The sequence below is a fragment of the Pleurodeles waltl genome, chromosome 3_1 (assembly GCF_031143425.1).
Source record: "Pleurodeles waltl isolate 20211129_DDA chromosome 3_1, aPleWal1.hap1.20221129, whole genome shotgun sequence".
NCBI classification, from domain to species: domain Eukaryota; kingdom Metazoa; phylum Chordata; class Amphibia; order Caudata; family Salamandridae; genus Pleurodeles; species Pleurodeles waltl.
In genome coordinates this window covers 1,131,433,698-1,131,456,638 of record NC_090440.1, presented here as the reverse complement: position 1 = coordinate 1,131,456,638, position 22,941 = coordinate 1,131,433,698, and the positions used below count along the sequence as shown (strand labels likewise).

At 46.0% G+C, this 22,941-nt stretch overlaps 1 protein-coding gene across 4 annotated transcripts in view; it reads left to right on the top strand.

Annotated features, from left to right (window-relative positions):
• SCN3B (sodium voltage-gated channel beta subunit 3) overlaps positions 1–22,941 on the top strand; it is a 165,471-nt gene that overhangs the window by 73,019 nt on the left and 69,511 nt on the right. For all 4 annotated transcript variants that reach the window (XM_069224435.1, XM_069224434.1, XM_069224437.1 and 1 more), the window contains one exon: positions 5,805–5,968. In XM_069224435.1, the coding sequence (XP_069080536.1) occupies positions 5,805–5,968 (164 nt within the window). The remainder of the gene's footprint in view (positions 1–5,804; positions 5,969–22,941) is intronic.

The window sequence follows — 22,941 nt, the reverse complement described above, 5'->3', positions numbered from 1 at the left end:
TCCTATTTGCGAGTCGCACCGCGATGTAGAGTTGATTTGTGACCGCGAAAGCGGTTGCAAATCAACTCGCAGTTACCATCCACATGAAGTGGATGGTAACTCATTCGCAAACGGGAAGGGGTCCCCATGGGACCCCTTCCCCTTTGTGAATGCTCACAAAAATATTTTTTCAGAGCAGGCAGTGGTCCTATGGACCACTGCCTACTCTGAAAAAAAAACGAAACTAAAAGGTTTCAGTATTTTTTCTATTTGCAGCTCGTTTTCCTTTAAGGAAAACTGGCTGCAAAGAGAAAAAAAAAACTGCTTTATTGAAAAGCAGTCACGGACATGGTGGTCTGCTGTCTCCAGCAGGCCACCTTCCCCGTGAGTGCCTAGACTCGCTATGGGGTCACAAACTGCGACCCACCTCATAAATATTTATGAGGTGGGTCTTTGCAACCCCATAGCGAGTCGCAGAATGTGTCTGAGACACCTTTCTGCATTTCCTTTTGCGAGGTGCAAATTGCGAGTCGCTGGGACTCGCAATTTGCACCTCGCAAAACGAAACCTATCTACATCTGGCCCCTAATTCCTTACCGTTATCCCCTGTCAGTTTTTCAAAAATTCTCTTCACTTCCCCTTACTCATTCCACTTTGGACACCTCTTCCCTGTGAGCTGCTTAGGAATCCCATACTTGAAGAAACAAATACTTCTTTCACAGGCATAAGCTTCTTTTTCTAAAAGCATTTTCCACCTTGACCCATATTAGATACACCCTCTTCCTCAGACACGGATCAGTAGTTCTCTTCCTCACCAAAAACACGTCTTCTTTTCCTATTCTCTCTTAACAATAGTTTCAATGTCTCCTGAACATTTTCTTTAATTCCTATAATACAATTTTCCTTACTCTTTCTACACTTTTCATGTAGTCAGTAACTTCCTCAGCCAAATTTTCAACCTACACCAATGTATCCTTTAAATACTTCGCTTCCTTCTTTATATGATATTTTCTTGAACAGTTCTGTTAAAACTCTTAAATATGATGCCCTGCGTCTCACGAATCACCCAAATTCTTTTAATCAATCCTCCTTTAAAATAACTGTCTCCATAATAATAATGTGCCGATTACCCTCAGAAAATGACCGAAAATATTAGTGAATCGCGTTTACGGCGTACAGTTATGAATTAGCTGAAAGAGGTTTACAAACTAGTCCTAATCTAGAGCGTAAAATGCATCTTGATGCAATGTTTTTATGCGTGTCTCATTGATTACATTGCGCATCTCGAGCAAGAGAGCATTGCTTTTTCTAAACCAGGAGTGTGATTACCTCACGCATGAAAGTGTGACCTGTAAATATTCTTTCGATGGAGGCGCGAGTCCTTCAACGTAGCGGAGAGAGCGCGTTTCCGTCACACCCTCTGGTTTTAAAATTCAACATTTCAGGTAAAACCAATGACTTCCATTATACAAAGTCTTTTTTGACAGTGATTTACCATGGTTAAACGTCCACTTATTCTTATTATTAGTAAAGTAGAACACCTTAAAGATATAATTAATTAATCCCACTGACTTCTCTTTATATTTAATTATAAAAATATGGTTTTCTCCGTTGAGGAGATGCCCTCTGACCTGACAGCTGTTAAAGGCCTCTCCCAAGGTGTATGCACAGCTCTCTGACTTTTGTATAACAAAATAAGGGGATTGTAGGAACACTTAGCACTGCCATGCCTGATGGTTCCCCCCTGACATGGGCTGTTCAAAGTATCCAGTAGTGATCCAAGCTATGACAGCATTCATCTCTCTGCAGGAGTTTGCTCACGTTTCTCTGGAGGAGTCTAAATAGGTCTGGTGCACCACATTACTCATGTCCTCCTTGCATCCTCATTTCTAGTCACATAGCCATCAATCACATCCTTAACCTTTCCTTAATTAGGTACATTCTCCCGGCCATCGTACCTAGATGCTGAAAACAAGAAAAACTGATTCCCCTACTAAATAGGGTATCTGCAAATAGATCAATTGTGGCCAACTTTAGACCTATCTCTCTGTTGCCGGCTATCTTCAAGATACTGGAGAAGTTGATGCCGGCTTTCTTCAAGATACTGGAGAAGTTGATTAATCACAGATTAATCATATATTGTCCAATTATTAAGAACAATAACAGCTACTGGCCTCTTCTCAGTCAGGTTTCCGCCTCATCTCAAGCATGGAATCACTGACACCATTAAGCTGGTGGTAGATCAAGGTAAACAGGTTGCGTTGTTACTGTTAAGTTTATCAGCGACCTTCAACACAGTTTCTCACCCCATTCACTCACAACAGCTGGATGATATAAGTGTAAATGGATCATCGCCTGCCTGGATTAGCTTGTTTCTGTCTGACAGAAGTCAGTTGGTCTGGATAGGTCCTTATGCCTCTGATCCTAAACCTTTAAAGTTCAGTGTCCCCAGGGCTCTGTCCTGAGTCTGACGCTTTTCAATATTTATGACCCCCTTGAGAGTATTGGTGGAATCCTTTGGTGTCCAGGTTGTGTCCTACACCAATGACAATCAGACAATTGCTCCTGACAGACATGTACCAAAGGCCTTCAGCAGATTTAAGGCCTGTTTTACTGCCATGTTCCAGTAGATGCGTCTTAGCAATCTACAGTGTAACATGGGCAAGCAGAAATCCTTTTATTTGGCACACTGCTCACCACCCCTACTGTGGCAAAAGTTTGCCCAGACCTGTCCCATTCCAAACAGCCCCTGCTACCATAGAACATAATCTAGGGGTGAAGTTTGACAATCAAAGTTCTTTTGGCCCGCACGTGGATGGATTGGTGGGTTTCTGGTTTGGACTTTTGAAATCATTAAGGACATTTTTGTACCAGCTACCAGTTCAGTTTCAGAAGATGGCAATGCATGCCCTCAACACTTCTCGGCTGGACTAGCCTACCGGCATATCAACTTAGAAGACTACAGTTGGTACATAATGCCACTGCCACTTCCTAGAGGGAATCATCTCCACCAAAATCTTAACAAGCTGCACTCATTTCCGATTAAGGAAAGAGTATGGTTCAAGGGGCTCATGATGGCCAATTGAGCCTTCTATCAGGCAGGTCCTCAGTACCTAGCTGATAAGATTACACCATACCATCAGCAAGAACCCTGAGCTCCCCTAGTGCTATGTTGGCTGTGTTCCCAAGAATTAAGAGAGAAAAATGGGGTGGAACCTGTTTCTCCTTTCGTGCCACCAGTGCATGGACCACACTCTCTGCTTACCTGCGTGCTATGAAGGATAACCTTTCCTTCAAACGCAACCTTAAAACCTGGTTGTTTCAATCTGCGTATAAATAAACTATTTTGGTTACAAGTGGTCAATGAGTCTATTAGTGCCGTGACACTCTTTGAGTAACTGTGCATTCTACAAAACCTTTGATTGATTGATTGATTGATTGAACTAACATATTAATCCTACTATTTTCAATCTGCTCACACATACACTCTTCTATAAACCCCCAAATTAGGTTATCTCTCACCCATATTAAATTCACAAAATCAAACACCTTTTAAACATTCCTAGACTCTAAACAAAATCTTAATAAGATAGATATAATTATCTGCTCAGAAGCAGCAAACAAAAAAGTAAGAAGATAGTTTTGGGGAGTTTTATGGACTGGAAGTTCCAAGTGGTTTTATGTTGTCACACAGTGTTCTAATTTTATAACTTTAAAGTGTTGCTGCTTAGACGTGGTGAATAAAATGTTATGCATATTGCTAGCATCCTGTCTTGCTATAAAATTATAAAGTCTCATAAATACAAGCTACGCAACAGACTGAGATAAGAATAGATTGCAGCACAGATGAACATGAGCATGGGCTAGGCGTCAGGCAAACATTAACAGCAAAAATGAAAACCATGGATCTCAAGATGGAATACGAGATACTGAGGTTAAAGAGTTTGAATAGACTGACATGGTTTGGATTAGTAGACTGAGAGAGAAACTGATGTATTGGAGACAGAGAGACGAGGATTGGTACTGGGGAAACACAGGGCTCAGATGGAATATAAAAGCAGATGTAATACTTTGACTGCTTTCACTGAGACAGGAACTTCATGAGGCCTACGATGATCTAGTTGGTCTAGAAGAAAGGCAACAGTTAGCATAGAATGAAAAATATGGGAGGGGATAAAACAAAGTAATGAATACACATTTATGAATTACAGGAGTGAAAGAAACACATAGGCCTTAATTTTGACAATGGCGGTAAATGCCACCTACCTCTGCGGCGACGGCAGCCAAAAGACCATTGCCGCGGCTAACATCCGTCCACCATAATATGACCACAGCCAGATTTTCGCCACAAGAAGGGTGGAAATCCGTCTGTGGCAATGCTGACGGACGGTGTTAAGGTGGTGCTGCTACCACCAGCAGCACCATGCCAGTAGACCGCCGCCAGCCGTATTATGTCAAATAATACGGCCTGCCGGTGTTCTGCTGGCGGGCGCTGCTTGGGGTAGCAGCGCCCCATCCCGTTCCCTGCTTGAAGACCCCCTGGATGCAGGTAAATTGGGTTTCCAACAGGGGAGGGGGTGGGCGGTGCTGTGTGTGTGTGTGTATGGGGGGTGCGCATTAATGTGTGAGTGTGTGCATGAATGTGAATGAGTGTGTAGTGTTGTTTCCGTGTGTGTGTGTGCATGTGTGAGAATGCGTGTATCAATGGAAATGTGGATGCGTGTCTGCGTTTCTGTTCCAATGTGTGTACCAATGTGTTCGTGAATTAATGGATGCATGCTTGTATGCCTGTGTGAGTGAGTGTGTGAATGCGTAGTGTGTGCCTGCAAGTGCGCGTGTATGGGTGGGGGAGGACTGGAAGGGGGGGAGCGTGGATGGAGGGACGGTGGGGATTGTCTGAGGAGTGTTTCCTCCTACCAGTGACAGGGAAGGGATTCCCTTTCACTGGTAGGGCCTACCACCATGGTTTTTGTAGCATTACGAATGCCAAGAAAACCATGTCGGTAAGCAGGGTCATAATGGCGCTGCCGGTACAGTAGCGGTCGCCGGGTTCGAGATTGTTATCTCCGGCCCGGCGGCTGCTACCCCCATGGCAGTTGGTGTGATATTTTGACAGGTTGGCCAATGTCATAATGTGGGGGTATGTACCACCAGCCTGTTGGTGGTACTACCGCCACATTTACAATGACCACCGGGGTCATAATGACTCCCATGGTTATTAGGAGATCAATGAGTACAAGGGCAGATTAGGAGAGACAAGCCTGGGGATGAAATATAGAGGAAACAGATTAAAATGAACAGAGCACAGTCAGGAAAGACAAGAAATAAATAGCTAATAAACAAAAAGATAAAGGTGAAGGAGTGAAAAAAGACACATGGTAAAGATCAAAATAGGATTAATGATGTTGGAGGAAAGGATTAGTTAACAAGCACTTCTACACCACAGGAGGTATAATGATAGAACATGGAATTAGAGAACAATGGAAATGAGAGAGCGTGGAGTAAAGCCAAAGTAATGATTGAGACAATCAGATGGAATAGGATGGACCTGGAGACGTGCTGAAGAGGTAGCTTAAGAAAGAAAAGGATGCTATTAGATACAAATATACGTAATTTTATATATCAATAATGAAGCTACTCTCGCTTTAGAATGGTTGAGCAGGAGTCAGAGACAAAGATGTATTAAATGTAGACAGCTCAGCTAAACATAAAGGATAAGCTGAAGTTCACAACCTAATGCACACCCATGACATTACAGCATACTGTTTCTCTCCATTCGTCGTACTCTGCTAATGGTAATGTTAATTCTCTGTTATTATTTCCAGTGAATTTCTGCTCTCCAGTGTGTGTTGAAGTGCCCTCTGCGACAGAAGCGGTGAAGGGCACCTCTATGAAGTTGCTCTGCATTTCATGCATGAAGAGGGAGGAAGTTTCTGCAGACACATTTGTGGAGTGGTACTATAGACCAGAGGGAGGTGAAGATTATCTTGTAAGTATTTCACTGCTGGACCAACCTACCGTGTTCCTTATTGAGGTATCTTCTCTGGAGCAAAGGTCTTGTAAGCTGGAGATTAATGGAACCATTAGCAAGATGAGAAGTTCCTATTGGGTGGTGTCTTTTAAGTATATGGTTGGTCTGGGTCAGAGTCAGCTATGTAAAAGGCAAACCTGATAAGTGACAGTCTTTGCACAACCTGTCTCATGAACATAATTGAATCTGTAGTTCGTTAGAATTTATAACTTTCTCTCATATTAATTTCAGTGTGTGAGAATTTCTGTGTAAAAGAACGTTCCCAGCACCCTATGGTAAATAGATGTGCACTACATAGAGCGCTGTGTCTTCCCAAGATGTGCTGGTCAGAGACTATGTACCCTTTATTAAAATAGCTGTGACAACTGAGCTTGTCTGAAAGTCACCTTTTTTTTAACAAACTTTATTGGAATTATTTCAATTATTACATAATTTGCAGTATGCATGATGACATGTGCAACAAATCATCATGCACACATGTAATATGTGTTCACTATTGCATCATAAGCAATAAATCAGATATCATATTGTACAGTAGTCTGATACATTGCACTAAGAATAATACTGGATCTTTGCTTCCATACCATGAAATCAGTACAAATCAGAACGTTACAACGAAACTACACCCCCACACTAATCCCAGCAGGTTTATCATCACACATCATGTAAAGTGTGGATGGCATTAATTAATAATATCGGGAGCAGTTCGGGGGGGTGGATGGGGCGGGGGGGGTTGGAGGGGGAGAAGGCCCCAAGCCTATATTTAATCTGCTTAAAGGGAGCATCAGTCTGGTGATGTTAGTTATGATCTGTTACGTGGAAGTTAGTGTGGAAGTACAGGGGTGTTACCCAGTATATCCTTCACTCTTGTATGAATTTAAGTCTTGAGTTGCTGGAAATCATTGTGTGGTATGCTGTTAGGAAGTGCCATTTCTTATCATACAGGGCTTGACCTAAGTCCCCCTCCCAAGTTGGACGGAGGGGTGCCCAGGTGAAAGGTAGATGTCCATGCAGACCTCTGTATAACCATATGATTAAGTATCTCCACGCAGCCATTTCATGTATTTCCTTAATAATAAAAGAGTGTGTCTGAGGTTCTGTGCATGTGGGAGCCATATTTTTTTGGATATAGTAGGAAATGATTGCATGCAGTAAGAAATGAGATGTGGGCAATTCTTGAATTTGGAAAAGGTCCTAATGGGACATTGGTTCTCCATCAGTGAATAGATCTCCCAGTGTATAAATTCCAGTCGATTCTCAAGGTTCCAGTTTAGCTGAGGTGAATGGGCCCATCAATGTTGGCAAACCATGTAGGAGTATGTTTGGAGCATAATATGAAGCAGGCATTATGTATTTAGGAGCTTGTCTCCAGTATATGAGCGTGTTGTTTAAGAGTAGTGGTAAGGGCGAAGGGTGTGCTATCCCTCGTAATAATAGTGTTTGTAGTTTGCCCTGTTGTAACATCCGGGAGATGTAGCCTACTTCAGTCAGGTGAAAACCTGCCAGCCAATATACTAACCATTGTAGTTGAGCACCATAGGAATAGGCCAAGGAATTAGAGGCACACATCCCGTCTTCCAGGAGACGTTGTAGTTTAAGGAGACTCACTTTGCATCTCCGTATACCCCATATTAGGTCGATGAGTAGCAAATTAAGTTGTCTCAAGCTGCTTGTGGGGATTACTATAACTAGATTTACAAAGAAGTATAGTAGTTGGGGGAGCATTACCATTTTAGTAAGCACCAAGCGAGCCATCACTAATAATGGACGAGTGACTCAGAACCAGATTTGTGTACGGAGGGAATTGATAGTCTTCATCAAGTTGCCATCCAATAGATTTTCTGGGGACCAGTAGATCTGTATACCCAGATAAAGGAAGGTATGAATGTCAACTGAAATTGTGGAAGTACCCAATGGTTAGACATAAACCAGTGCCCAGTCTCCAAAGGAGAATGCATAGGATCTGGTATAATTAATCCAGAGGCCAGAGAGATCTCCGAAAATTAGGCCTGGGTGGAGTTCACAGAGTTTGACTCCGCAGAAGTTGATTAAAAGCTCAGTGGAATTCTGCAGAGACGGAGTTCTGTGACCCGCGAAGTCCGGAATGCGCCCGATCTCGGAAGAGCTAAGCAGGCCCAACCCTGATTAGTGGTTCCAAGAGCTTGCGCATTTTTGAGTGGGCAGTAGGCAGTGAAAGCTGCTGTTATAGGCCTCTTGTGTGCCTACCTGTCCCGTGTGCACTGCACACGGGGCAGGCCGGTGCACTGGAGGCCTGAAACTACAGCTTTCTTTCACTGCCTTCAGCCCTGGCCTGAATTCAGGAAAGGGCCGTAAGCAGCGAAAGATGCCAGGCCTCTTGTGCACCCGCCTACCTTTGCACTGCTGGAGGACAAAGGAGAGGCATCCAGCATTGAAGTAGGTATCCCTTGCAGCCTTCATCACTTGATATAAGTGTCTGATATTCAGGGAGGTGCTATGACAGGAGACAAATCTGTTCTAGTCAGATTAGGTTAAATCTGGGAGTATAGGAAGCAACCTCTTTGCTAGCACCTTGCGCAATATTTTATATTTCATAATATGTTATCAGTAGTGATAGTGGTCTGTAAGAAGACATGTATTTAGGGTCCCGGCCGGGTATGAGTAAAGACATTACCAGGGCCTGACAGGTTGTGGGGGAAGGGTGTCTAGCTCTAATGAGGTATTATACAGTTTATCTAGGTGTGGAACCAGGTGGGTAGAAAAGGTGCCTCAGAAATTGTATGGTACTTTGTCTAGTCCTGGGGGCTTATTGTGAGGAAGTTCTAATATTGTGCTTCAGATTTTGTCTTGTCTTAGGGAAGTCAAAAGTTTCTCTCGATACGATCCTGATACAGGAGGTAGTCGTAAGTGTGCCAGAAATGTGGCAAGGGCACTAAAAGATGGAGGCATGCAAAGTCCGTAAATAATGGCATAATAATCTATGAAAGCATGATTAATTTCTAGTTGTGTCATGTGTCGAGGGCCTGTGGTTGTGCGACTAGATAGGACCTGAGTGGGAGACAGTTCGGGGTGGATCATCGGTGCTAAAAGCGCACCAACTTTGTCCCCCTCGGTGTGTATTCTTTTTGTATATGTGTTGTAACCAATAATTTGCAAGTGTTCTAGGAGTACAGCATACCGAATGCCACATTCCTGTAACTCTTCTGTTTTGGAATAGTTAGGGACAGCTTCTTGTTCAAGCTTCCATTATTTTTCAGTGGAAGTAAGATCTCTCAGGGCTAATTTGCCAGCCCCAGCCATTGTGGATAAAGACATCCCCTCACAATCACCTTAAACGCCTCCCATTCCATCGGAGGTGAGGAAGCTGTGTTAGTATGTTCAGTGAAATAATTGGTAAAGGCGGTAGCCATAGTGTCCTTAAACACTGCGTCTTCTAAATAAAGGGGCTGTAATTGCTAAATGGGGACAGGTGTGGGGATGCAGCCTTATGCAGTATGATCTCCAAGCGGTTGTGGTCAGACAGGGTTTTGCTTAGAAAAGTGGAGTTAGTGATAGAAGCATATGCGTAGGGCATAAGATGCGGTCTAGGCAAGAGTGTAACTTGAGGAGTGGGGTGAGGAGGAGAAGGAGTATTTGCGCATCCCTGCATTTAATCCCATCTACACACCTGCTAGTGACCACCCTCATACCCAGTCTTGCAGTGCCTTTGTATGTCTGGAGGAGGGGGCACTTCGTAAGGCAGGATGGAAGCAGTCCAATTGTGTATTCTGTACTGCATTGAAATCACCTCCAATATTCCACTGCAAGTGGGACCAGTCAGCTAGCACAGAGAAAAGATGGGAGAGAAAGGTATTCTGGTATTAGTTAGGGGTATAGATACAGCCAGGTACTAAGGGCCTACTATCTAGGTTTCTATAAACAAAACCACAATGGCCATTTGTATCTATCTTGGTCTCCACCATTTCAAGTGGTATTATGGGACTCAGTGGAGGAGGGGTGAATCTCTTTCAAGTAGACTATGTGACCATTGTGGTGGTTAATTTGAGAATTTATACAATGGCGTTCATGGGCTGATCCTATCCCCCTGATATTTCACATCAATATCTTAAATGTATTTGTCATAGTTGACATTTATAACAATGATTCAAGAATAGCTGCCCCTCTCCCCCCAACACCAATGAAATTGCAATCACACAGCCATGGCAGATGTAAAACACCTATAAACATTCTCCAATACTAGATCCTGCGGGAAGCATCTGTTCGACCAATAAAATGTACATTTGCCAAATAAACATAAACTTGATCAACTGCCCTGGGGAGTGACCAGTTAAATTAACAAAGTGAGATAAGCTATTACACACATTAAGGCACATAAGCTTGCTTTATATAAAGCCGTCATAAAAAAAAACCATATCATTAACCTCTTAAAAGTACTATGAAGATAGTAAATATTAAAAGTGAATCCAGGGGAGAAGTGAGGAAGGTCAGGAGTGTCGCATGTGTCCTTTTCACAAAGCGCTGCATGTTTCCTGTACGCTGATGTATATCACTGGGAAATCATAATATAATGTTTGTGGCATCACTGTGGGGAAGAGAGGCATACTCAAATTGAAGTCTGAGTCGAAGACGGCAGCACTGGACGAGCTGATCGGGGACCACCGTGATTGTTCCCCCCTGGCTGAGGGCATAGTTTCAATCACAGCTGGGCACTCGTTCATTGTTTTTTGGGATGAGGGAACAGCTCTAGAGGGCTGACAATGGGAAGTCTCAGCTCAACAACATAGTTGGTTCCATTGCATTGGGCCCGTGATATTTCCTGGGGCGGGGGATGACGGGCGTTTGAGTAGTGAGTTTCAAGCCAGTCCCTAACCAATTCCAAGGTGCCAAAGAATAATGTACACTGTTCACGTATTACTCTCAGGCGGGATTGGAACGTGAGAGCATAAGAGAGGCCCTCTCATCCAATTTGTCTTTTTGCAGCAGGAAAGGAGGAACGTTTCCATTGTACAGCTACTGTATAGCCAGGGAAGAGGGGTACCACACCATTGTCAATATGAATTGGGGCAATTTCTCTGTCTTTTTGGAGTACTGTATCCCGATCTCTGAAATTAAGGATGGGTACCACCATGGGCCTGGCTGGAGAAGGTCAGTAGGTAGGTACTCTATGTGCTCTTTCCACAGTGAATATATCTGATAATCCTTGAGGAGAATCCACAGTCTTTAACTTGTTTTCCATAACCAGAGTGGTATTAGTTCCCTCCATACACTCCAGCATCCCTATTATGCGCACATTGTTGTGCCATGCTCTGCTTTCCGCATCTTCAGCTCTGTCGTGTAGAAGGCGCAACTGTGAGCGTAGTTCTTCCAGTTCATTTGTGTATACTTTCCGTTGTGGAACTAGGACTGCCAGGTTCAGCTCTACTGTTTTGATAGTGTGTGTCAGTTTGCGATGGTCATCACAGAACATGCCAGATTAAATACCAATGTGACAATACATTGCTCTATAGCTGTTCTAGAGTCTCGAATTTCTTGTAGGATTAAATAAAGTTTGTCTGGTGTCGTAGGGGACACTGTGGGTGGGATACAGTCTGCTCCTATGTGATCAGGTGAGTTTCCATCACCCGCATAGTCAGGCTGAGAAGTATCATGATTTGTTGGTGGGGCAGGTTTCGCTCCTTTAATGCGGCCCATGTTGGAGTCGCTGTGTTTGTAGGAACAGGCAGAAGAGATGCTATTGAGACAGCAAGTTTTGGGACTCCGGGCTGTGTCCAGCAGTGGTATACAGAGGATGGTTTCTTGGTTCCAAATGGCAGTCTGGTGTGAAGTGGATCCTATGGGGCCCTCTGGGACACTTCACAGGTTGTAGAGAGGGACTGGCCCAGCACACATAAAAGAGTATCACACTGGGGAAGCCTGTTTAAGCAGATAGGAGAAAACGAGTCCACTTTTGGCAGGTAGGCCGGGAGGATCAGCAGATGTGGTGGTGCTGTTATTTAGGGTTGATGTCAGGGTACTTTGTGCAGATGGATGTTGAGTTGCTGTAGGGCAGGTGCTGGTGTTGAGACAAGTAATATCTACAGATAGCGTCTCCTGCAGGTAAACTTGTAACTCCGTGGATCAGGTCCTGGGTGAGTCCTCGGTGTGCACCTGCCAAAGCAGCATGTACAATGTCACTATTGGGTCCGGTGGCTGCTCAGGCACACCTCACAATAGGGGTTTCCCAGGGGTATCCACAGGTCACTGTCAATAATAGGCCACATGCTCCAGGGTAGATTGTAGTAACTAAGCGCTACGTAAAGCAATTATATAGTTTCAGGATTATAGAGTGGCTGTAGTTTGTGATACAGATCCAGTCCTGAAGAGCCTGGGGACATAAATGTTACAGGCAAGGGGAGAGGCCTTTAATGTCCATTTTGCTGAATAAATGCACCCACCTTGTTTAGAATTAGAGCATATGTGCATTTTAAAGCCCCCTTCTTGGGTGTGGTGTCTTGCTAAAGAGAGTGCACTCCACCGTAGGCCGTGTTGTGTCTAATGAGCCGGCGTGTCCTCCAAGAAGCACTCTCTGCCCACCGCTGGGTCCTAGGAGACTCCCACAGGAATCAGGTTGCAGTTGCACTGTAACAGGCCTCTTCTCATGTGGCCTGTTGCTCGAGGCTAATCACTGTCGCAATGCCAGGAGTGAGTGCCCTTCCCCTCCACAACTCTGGAAGACGCATTTGGGGTTCAAATGCGCTGCTGCCACGATGTTGCAGCACCGTGCCTGTAAATGTGGCTCACCTCAACGTACAATACCAGGCACAATCCCTGGGTCCAGGAGATAGTGGTGTGCTCGTGGGTCCACTGGCTCAGGCTATCCCAGCCATGGAGCCTTCACTGGAGGAGCTCCCCAGTCTCCCGGAGTGGCCACAGGAGCCGTTGATCTAAAAGAGGGGAGTGAGCATGGTGATTGTGATTGGGCCTCGGATGGCAACGGATAAATGGTGGTTCCCGGGCGCCGTTTTGGAGCTTCACTGAGTTCCGTCCAACATCTAAGGTGGTTGGCCATGCCCCCAAAAGACAGCTTCTTTTGGATGTGTTGCCTGCCTCTTAAAGGAGATACAGCAGACCAAGAACATAAGCTCTGTTACCTGGGGAATTTGCGGATCATTTTCTTCACCCTCCTTAAAAACAAAGGACCAGATTTACAAGAAAGTGGCGCATAAGTACTGATGCACCACTTTTCTTGCGTCGCCCTTGCCCCACGTAACGACACCATGTGTGCACCATATTTATAATACGGCACACCATGGCAGTCGTTATAACAATAGCATCAAAAAATGTTATGTTATTGTGGTGCTTAAATTTTTTTGACAGTGTACGAAAGTAATTTTAATGCCTGCTCTGAGCAGGAGTTAAAACTGATGTCAAACATGATGCAGTTAGATTTCACTTTGCCATTTTTGCAGGCTTCCTAACGTCAGAACCCCCACTTTCATACATTATGACTGACGCAGGCATAATGTGACGCAAGAGGTCGCAGAGTGGTGCAACACATGCATTGTGCTACTTTGTAATTATGATGCGGCAAAGAAAAAATTGCCTCCTATAGCCACATTAGGTTGAAATATGACACTAATGAGGTGCAAGGAGGCGCTAGAGCCTTGTAAATCATGCCCAAAATGTCTTAAAAGAAGCAAATTAAGGCATTCATTCAATAAACAACTAAGGTGGTCATTCCGAGTTTGGTAGTCATTACCGAAGACCGCTGTGCAAGCGGCCACTAAAAGACCGCCAGTGATGGCAATGCAAAGACCGCTGCATTACGAGTCACCCACACAACGCCGCCCAAAATACACCCAAAAAAGACACCATCGGCCAAAACTACTGCATGAAGGAGGTGGCTGCACCACGAGCACCGCCACGCCGATAACATCCAGCCTGCCAAATAGCGATTCACATATCAGCACCGTGGTCCCAACACGGTGGCAATCCATTGGTGGGCCGAACTGCTACGAGAAAAAAGGCACCACCAGAACACTGCACCACATTGGACAATACCATTACCCAACACCTGAGACACATACACACACCTGTCCACAGCACTATTAAACACCCCCCACACATACCCAGAACCCTTTGCAACCAGAAACTCTCACAGAGTGAGGCAAGACCACACTGAAAGGAGGCACTGCACCTAGATGCTATAGGTACCATCACACTGAACACGCATCACACAACACACCACTGCACACAAACACCACAGAGCACACACACATACCACTGCCCAAACTCACACCAGCAAACAGCACACCCAGCATCACGCACAATACACATCCCCACCCACATCACAACCACCATGGCACCACAAAAAACAAACCACGATTCACAGAAGAGGAGCTGAGGATAATGGTCGATGAAATCAGAGTGGAGCTGCAACTGTTTGGAGCACAGGTCCAGCAGACATCCATAGCCCGGAAGAACGACTTATGGTAAAGGATAGTCATCAGAGTGAATGCAGTGGGGAAACATTCATGCACAAGGGAGGACATTAGAAAGAGGTGGAACGACCTACAGGGTAAGGTATGGGCCATGGCTTCCAGGCACCAAATCGCCATCAAGAGGACTGGTGGTGGGCCCCTACCGGCTCCCCAAGAAATGTCACAATGGGAGGAGAAGGTCCCGGCCATTCTACATCCGGAAGGGCTGATGGGAATACCTAGTGGACTGGACACTGGTAAATCAACTGTACTCCCTGGCCAACATGTCCCCCCAAACACCCTCTCACCCCCTAACACAACCCTAACGTGCACAAGCCGACCATGGACCCAATACCCACCCTTGCATGCCACAGCGCCCCACTGACACCAAACCCTCACGGGCACTCCTAGTGTATGGACGCCTCACATTGCAACAAGCACCACAACTACCACAATGCAACACTCCCTACCCTTGCATGACTGCCACATCCACATCACATCTGTGCAATTGCACGTTAAAGCATGTCACTCCCCATCACCAATAAGTATAAGAAATGTACATCAGTACATGGCAATGACAGTAGCAAGACTGGCCAGGAGGCCGTGTCCAGAGTCCTGGGAGCCTACCAGCAAACCAACGAAAAAATGGGCCAGATACTCACCACCTTACAGGACACCCAAAAGCTGCAGGGGGAATACCACCAGGAGGCAATGCAGCAGTGGCAGGCACTCAATGCCACCATGGTCTCCATATTAGGGGAGTTCAAGGAATTGAACAATATTCTGCGGACATCCTCAACCCAACAGTAGGCCCCATCCAGTAGTCAGGCAACACCACTGCCAACAACATCAGCACCTGCTACTGGAATGGAGGACCAGCAGGAGGACCCACAGGCCACCAGCACCCCTGCAGCTGAGGGATTCCAGTAAAAGAGGTCACCCATCCAGACATCCTGCAGGACCTGAGGCCAAGACCAATCCCCCCACTAGGAAGTGATCTCTCTTTTGAACTGTCACCCTTGTGTGCTATTGTAACACCCTGTTGACTGTCCAAAACCAAGTTCACATCATACCGGGCAAATGGATACAGGACCTGTGAGACAAACAGCTGTACCACCCACTCTGATCAGCACCCAGACCATTACCCCACCTCTCTGGACTGTGATGTCATACACTTAATAAACACAATTTCACACAAGTCATGGTGCACATCTCTTCATTGTATGTAGCGGCAATCCTGTTTCCAAGTAGCAAACATATACACATCAGCACCACAGCAAAGTTGAAGTGACAGATGTAGTGGGACACCCCAGCATGTGTTTAAGTACATCCAAATTGTAATGATATCCAGTGTAAACGATGGGAACAGGCAATACAATAATCAACTTGCAGACAGAGACGTGTCCTGAAGAGGGAAAATGAAATGGAAACAGGCACAATGTTGTAAGTCATGTGAACCAAGTCATACATCCACAGCATTTGAACACATACACAGGATGACTGGCCCAGTAGCTATGATACCACATATGTAAGGGCCTGCATAGGCACTCAGACACATGTGGGACAGGAAAGATGTAACATGTACTTGCCACACAGCTGCTGACAATGCAGCATGACATGCCTGTGTAGCAGGACATGACTGATAAGTCCCCCTAACATTTCCCCAAACAGGCAGACTGAGGACCATAAACCTTTGGTACAACTAAAAGGCTGGACCTCAATGGCACCAGCATTCCACACATGTCCTTAGCAGTAGTGCATTTCCACTACCCCTCATGGTAAGTCACCTACCTTTCAGGGTTGGAAAGCAAGATGGAATGATGTAGTCCCCACACACACCTTTATGCATGCAGATACTGGCTACAGACTGGCTTCAGCAATACATTCCATGTGCAGATAACATACAGTTCACACATACCTGTACATCATTGAAAGTAGTGACAAATCATGTCAGTCCTGTTGTCATGTGCCTCATCCTCGTCTGCCTCCCCCTCAGCATGAGAGTCACCAGCCCTAAACACTGCTCCAGCATCAATGTCCCCCTCCTCCAATAGTGGGATGTGCCTTCTGAGGGCCAGATTATGGAGCATGCAGCATGCAACGATGATCTTGCAGACTTTCCCTGATCGGTACTGTAGGGCACCATCGGACACATGTAGTCAATGAAATATAGCTTCCAAGAGACTGAAAGTCCGCTCAATCACTCGCCTCATCTGACCATGTGCCTCATTGTACCTGTTCTCCCCTCCTGTAGTTGAATGTCTCACAGGTGTCAGGAGGCAGGGCAGGTTGGGGTATCCAGAGTCACCTGTGTAGAAAAGGGAACATGACTATAGGTAACAATGCTAGGCAGAGTGCTGACTGTGTTTTGAGGTGTACAATCTTCTGACATGGAGAGCAGTACACATACCTGTGAGCCAGGCTCTTTCTCCCTGTAGCTCTGACATAATTGCAGGGACAGTGCTGCTCCTCAGGATGTAGGAATCATGTACTGATCCTGAGAATGTAGCGTTCACATGTGTTATATATTCATCTGCAAGACATACCACTTGTACATTGAGCGAATATGTACTCTTCCGGTTTCTGTAGACCTGTTCATTGGTCCTTGGAGGTACCAGGGTGATTTGAGTCCCATCAATGGCCCCAATTACATGTGGGAGATTTGATATAATGTAGAAGGCTATTTTTACAGTGGTCAGTTCAGGACGTTGTGTGAACCTAATGTATCTGTGCACATGCTTGAGTAGGGCATCCAGCACATCCTGCAACACCTTACTGAACTGGGGCTGTGAAAACCCTACAGCCAGTCCCACTGTAACCTGAAAAGAGCCACTCACCAGAAAATGCAGGACTGACAACACCTGTACTATTGGAGGAATGGCATGGGGATTTCTCAAAGCCTGCAGGAGGACTGGCTTCAAATGGGGGACCAGTTCTCTGATACACAAATGGTTCAGTCGATAGGTCAGGATGATGTGGCACTCTTACATTGTATCAAGATCTACAAGTGGCCGGTAAACTGGTGCATTCCTCGTCACTCCATTGTGGTGATATCTGTGCGGGGACACAAACAACAATCTGGAAACCTCTCACAATGTAGGGCAGCAAGTATGACATACGACAGTCACAAAATGTTATTCATGCAAGTTGGCTGTCATGCTGTGGGAAGACACATTACTCCACACTCCATTCCTAACCAGACAATGCCACATAATACCTTTGACAATACCTTTGACAATGGACGTATACAGGACAGGACGTATACACCTTCCATGTGTTCCACTATATGGATCATATATGCTGACAGCTGTAGTGACAAGTGTAGTGATGTCAACAGACACTCATTGCATGCGTCATTATCCACAATGTGTAACCTAATGTATCTGTTTGTGATGACATGCAGGTAATTACGCAGTGTGAACCCAGGACAGTCATGTTACAAACTAATATGGCATGCAACTGATGTTTATGGGAGACTGGGACCAATGACAATCACCGCCGGCGGTGACGGTCATTACCACTGTGGTTGAAATCGCCATTTTGTACGGGCCAGCTCACTTGACTCCTGGCATTCGGGAAGACAGACCTCCACTTTGTGTGCTGCTGTGTCCTGCATCTTGGAGCAACGATCGCACGCACTGCAGGGGATAGGGCCCCAGCCTTCACTACAGAGGAACTGGAGAAACTGGTGGAAAGGGTCCTACCCCTGTATGGGCAGTTGTTCGGTGCTCCAGGGTAACAGGTCAGTACAACGTCCTTTGTCCCACATGTCAGGTGGTGTTTGACGATATATGTGTGTGCACATTGGCATGTCATGACTGATCAAGTGTTTTGCATGCACATGATATGTGTGGGATATTGGCAGTGTGCATGGTCTGTGTTTGTTGTGTGTCACCAAAGGTTACAGCTATATTGGTATTATTTACATCATATGCCCCACTTTTGGAATGTTTCCCATGCAGGTCAGTACCCAGCAGAAATAAGGGTTATGGAGAACCATCACCAAGGAAGGTCGGACCCTGGGGGTCCATAGCCAGTGGAGAACCCGCTGCAGGACGTGCTGGGAGGACCTGAGAGGCTGGCCCCGGAAGATCGCAGAGGCCCAGCTGGGGATGGCCTCCCAACGTGGGAGGGGCAGCCGTCGGACCCTGACACCCTAATGGCCCGCATACTGGCAGTGGCCTACCCAGAGTTGGATGGGCACTTGAAGGCAGCAGAGCAGCAACAAGGGGGTAAGTGTTGACTATTCGGTGACTTATGCATGGTTGTGTACTGTGACTCTCACTGGACTTGGAATTTACGTGGTCAGATGAGATTTAAGGAATGTACAGTCCTGGTTGCCACACCAATAATGTAGGAGTGTGTCACGTTAGCTATGTTGAGCCATGCAGGAAAAGAAGTGGTGGTATTGTGACTCATATTCACCCGTACGTATGGGTCGCTTAATTATGCTATCATGTCACTGGCTGCATCCTCCATCTCTACTGTACTGTACTAGTACAAGGTGGTCATATTGGCACTGTATATGGGTAAAGACAGGCATGTTAGTGAACATTGCAGTTGCTTCACTTGCTACATCAGTGGACCACTGTACCACATGTACTCCACACATTCCTGTCAGTTGTGTGCTCAGTCCCTCTGTGCTCAGACTTGTATCATCCCGTAATAGATGACATGTGGTAGGGTATGTTCCTGGGCTGGATTTTTGGATAAATCATTTAGGCAGTTGATAGGCATGTAGTGGTCTTCATTGAGGTGTTTAGACTGCAGGGTTGAAGTGATCTCTGATGAGTTTGGGTATTGCTTGCATGACTCAATTGTAAATGTTTGAAAAATGGACTCTTGTTTTCCCGGCATGGGCTGTAATATGTATTGTTTGTATGTGAAGTTGATGTGTGGGTTATCACCATTTCCTCCCTTTCTGTTTCTCCCACCCTCCTTTTCTCTCTCCACTTCGGTCTATGAGTGTATTAGCATCATCTGGAGAAGGAGAAAGGGCAACGGCGAGTGAGCATGCTGCAGCCCACGGGACCCAGGAGGCTGGCACCAGTGAAGCCGAGGGGACCAGTGGGACGGAGGCAAGGGGAGCACCACGGGGGAGATTGGAGTAACCAACACATCTGATACAGATTCCTCCTCCGATGGTGTCTCCCTGGCAGTGGCGGACCCATCTGGGACCACCCCAGCACCATCCTTGTCCGTCATCCCCTTACCAGCACCGCCCTCCCTGTAGCACCCCACCCAATTGCCTGTGCCTGCTCACCCAGGTGGGTGGACATCTCCTTCACCGCAGGCACCTCTGCCCCTGCTCCAGTAAGCCCTGCTGCCCTCAATGAGAAGGCTATTGACCTCCTAGTGTCCATCTCTGTGGGGCAGACAACCATTGTGAATGCCATCCAGGGACTGGCATCCCAGATGCAGCAGTCCAATGCGTTCCTGGAAGGCATTCATGGTGCCTTGTCAGGCCTACAGAGATCGTTGATGGCAGCAATTGTCCACGTCATCTTCCATCCCCCCTCCAGCTAGCTATTCCCAATCCACAACCCCTCTCCCTACACCTGTCTGAAGTACACCTACAGACCAGAATACACCCACTACAACAGACAAGGTGCGCATAGACAGTCATAGGCATCACAAACGTTCACACAGGCATGCACCCACACAACCCACATCTGCAAACACAACAACATGCAGTTCCCCCTCCACCTCCTCCCTTACAGTCACATCTCCACTCACACCTGCCAGCACTGCATCATCACACACTGGTCCTGCTAGCTTTCATGTCATACCCTCAGTCACCACAACAGCAGATTCACAGACACACACCCCACACACCACATCTGCACTCACCATGACTACCTTCTCTGCCACCTGCAGCACATCCACCTCACTTGCACACACCACTGCAACATTCACTCACACATCTCCCATTCCCTCTCCCTGCATCTCTACTCTCCTCCTCCCAATGAATGCACACTCACCCACACACCCACCCAACATTCACCCAGCACACACATGCACACATTGCACACACCAGCATCCAGGTACAGCACACAAACACGTCAGACGAGCACTCCCTCTACCTCCACTTCCAACCCTCAATCATGTGACCACCCCTGTTTACCTGAGAAAGTTTTCCTTGCCGCCATGACCTCTTCCCTACTCCTCTTACACCCCGTGTTCCCCCTAAACACCATGTCCCCCTGCCCCTCTCAGGCTCTTCCACCTCCCATTCCCCTTGTGCCCCCTCTGGTGTTTCCCCTGCTCCTCCACCCAGCAAGAAATCCACCCCTTCCAGTGCCATGCCAAAGTCACCCCTTCTAAGCCCAAACCGAAACATGCCTCATCCACATTTAGCACCCCCACACACCCCCCACCACTGAGGTGCCTACCTGTCCCATTGATGCCCCTATGACGTGGAGGCCTATTTTCAGTCAGGAGTCAAGTTGTGGCCATGATATATGGACTTTATGCATTTCTGCATTATTGCAGATTGGACTTGCCATTTGGCAGATTTTGTAGATAGTTATAATATTTTTTAATGGTTCCAATTACATCTGCCCACATTGCTGTAGTTTGCAAGATTAGATGCTTGTCCTGGTTTTCTTCTACTTGGTGGTGTGGCATCTGTGTGCAACAGTGTATGAGGTCTGTGTATGGGTTATGTCTGTATTGTTGATTCGCTGGGTAGATGGGTTGTGCCATGGGCATGTTGTAATGTGTCTAACTGCTTGCTTGTGTGAATGTATGGGGTGTTGTGTGCGTTCGTGTGTATGGTGCTGCATGTTTGAATTTCCTTGATTGTTGGTGGTATGGAATGTGTCACCTGTATCATTGTTTGGATGTGTGTTCACTGCTATTGATTGTGTGTCACTGCTACATACAGTTCATGGTGTGTGTGTATGTGTGGTGTCGCACAACATGCCTGTCTATGCCTGCGTTGAGATGTTTGTGGTCTAGTTGTCGTGTGGTTATGGGTGGTGTTTGTGTGCATTGTGCTGTATGTTTGGCATGTATCTGTTTGACTTTGTGCATGTATTGGGTACATGGCAATGACATATATTGTGGGTGCCTGTGTGTGGCCTTCGTTGTCCGTGTGCGGAATGTGTGTTATGTGTGGGAGTGTATCACTGCCATTTTCTCCCCTCTGTGTTAGGTGTACTTACGGTTGTCGTCTTCATGTTGTCGGTGGCCCTGAAGGTGTATGGCGAAATACAACCCTGGGAAGACTAGCAGTTTGTTTGCCATGGCGGTCACGGATGCATCTCTGTGCCTAGAGGAGGATGTCTCCTTTTGTACTTTCAGTTTCTGCCAGTTTTTCGTAGTGGCCAACCTGCCCCAAATATCCTGGCGGCGTGGTGTCTCGGAATATGGTGGGCGGGACATTGGCTTCCGCCAGCATGAAGTTGGCTTCCTCTGCGGATGCTGCTCGCTGGCGGTGTCAGTGCTGGCTGTGAGTTGTCTGTGTTGTGTTCCCCTCCTTACTCTTTATATGGTGGTCTGCACTGCTACCCTGGTGGCGGTCATAACACCACCGCCAGCGTGGCGGTCAGGTTACCGCCTGTCTTATCCAGGTGACTGGTTGACACCTGTTCGGTATAAGTCAATAAGGACACTCAAAGAAGGACCACATGCCAATTATAAATGCAATTTAGCTTTACTAGAATTTCAGGTAAATGTAGGCATTTAGCACATTAATAATAGTAGAATAAGAATAGCAATGAAAAACATCTATTTATATCTAAGTACACTACAAAGAGCATCTATGCATATATATAAGCAAAAGGTTAATTGCCAGATATAAGTTTTGATTAACTGTATACCAAAATGCATCACATTACGATGTTCAGGAAGCAAAATTTAAATGAGTTGAATACTTCAGATAAGCTTTGATTTACTGCACACCAAAATGCATGTTTCAATTACTGCTGCAGGCTCACACTACGATGTTTAGAAGGCAAAATATAAACAAGCTGAATACTTCAGATAAGCTTTGATTTACTGCACACCAAAATGCATGTTTCAGTTACTGCTGCAGGCTCACACTACGATGTTTAGAAAGCAAAATATAAACGAGCTGAATACTTCAGTTTATAAACACAGTGCAAGCATAAGTAATCAATCATAATAGTAGAGTAGAGAAACAAAGGCCTTTTATCCCTGTGTGGAACTTAACTTAGTCTACCAAATGTTGGGAAGCCCTCTACCGCCTGCTTGGACCTCTCTCCCCCTCAAGCATCAAGGTCAGTAAAACAGGGAGACAGCGCTGGGCCATGGCAGCTTTCACAACTCCATCTGCAAGCTTCCAGTCCCTCACCCACACTTCAGTGCTTAAATAACTCGAAGCTTGGATTCTATCTCTGTCTGGCATTTTCTAGCTATGTTATCAGTACTTGGCTGCTTTGCCCTTCTCCAGCCTTTGTTTTCATTCCATCTTCTCCCTGTACTCTTGTTCTCAAGGTTGAGATGGAGGCTTCTACACAAACAAGCTTG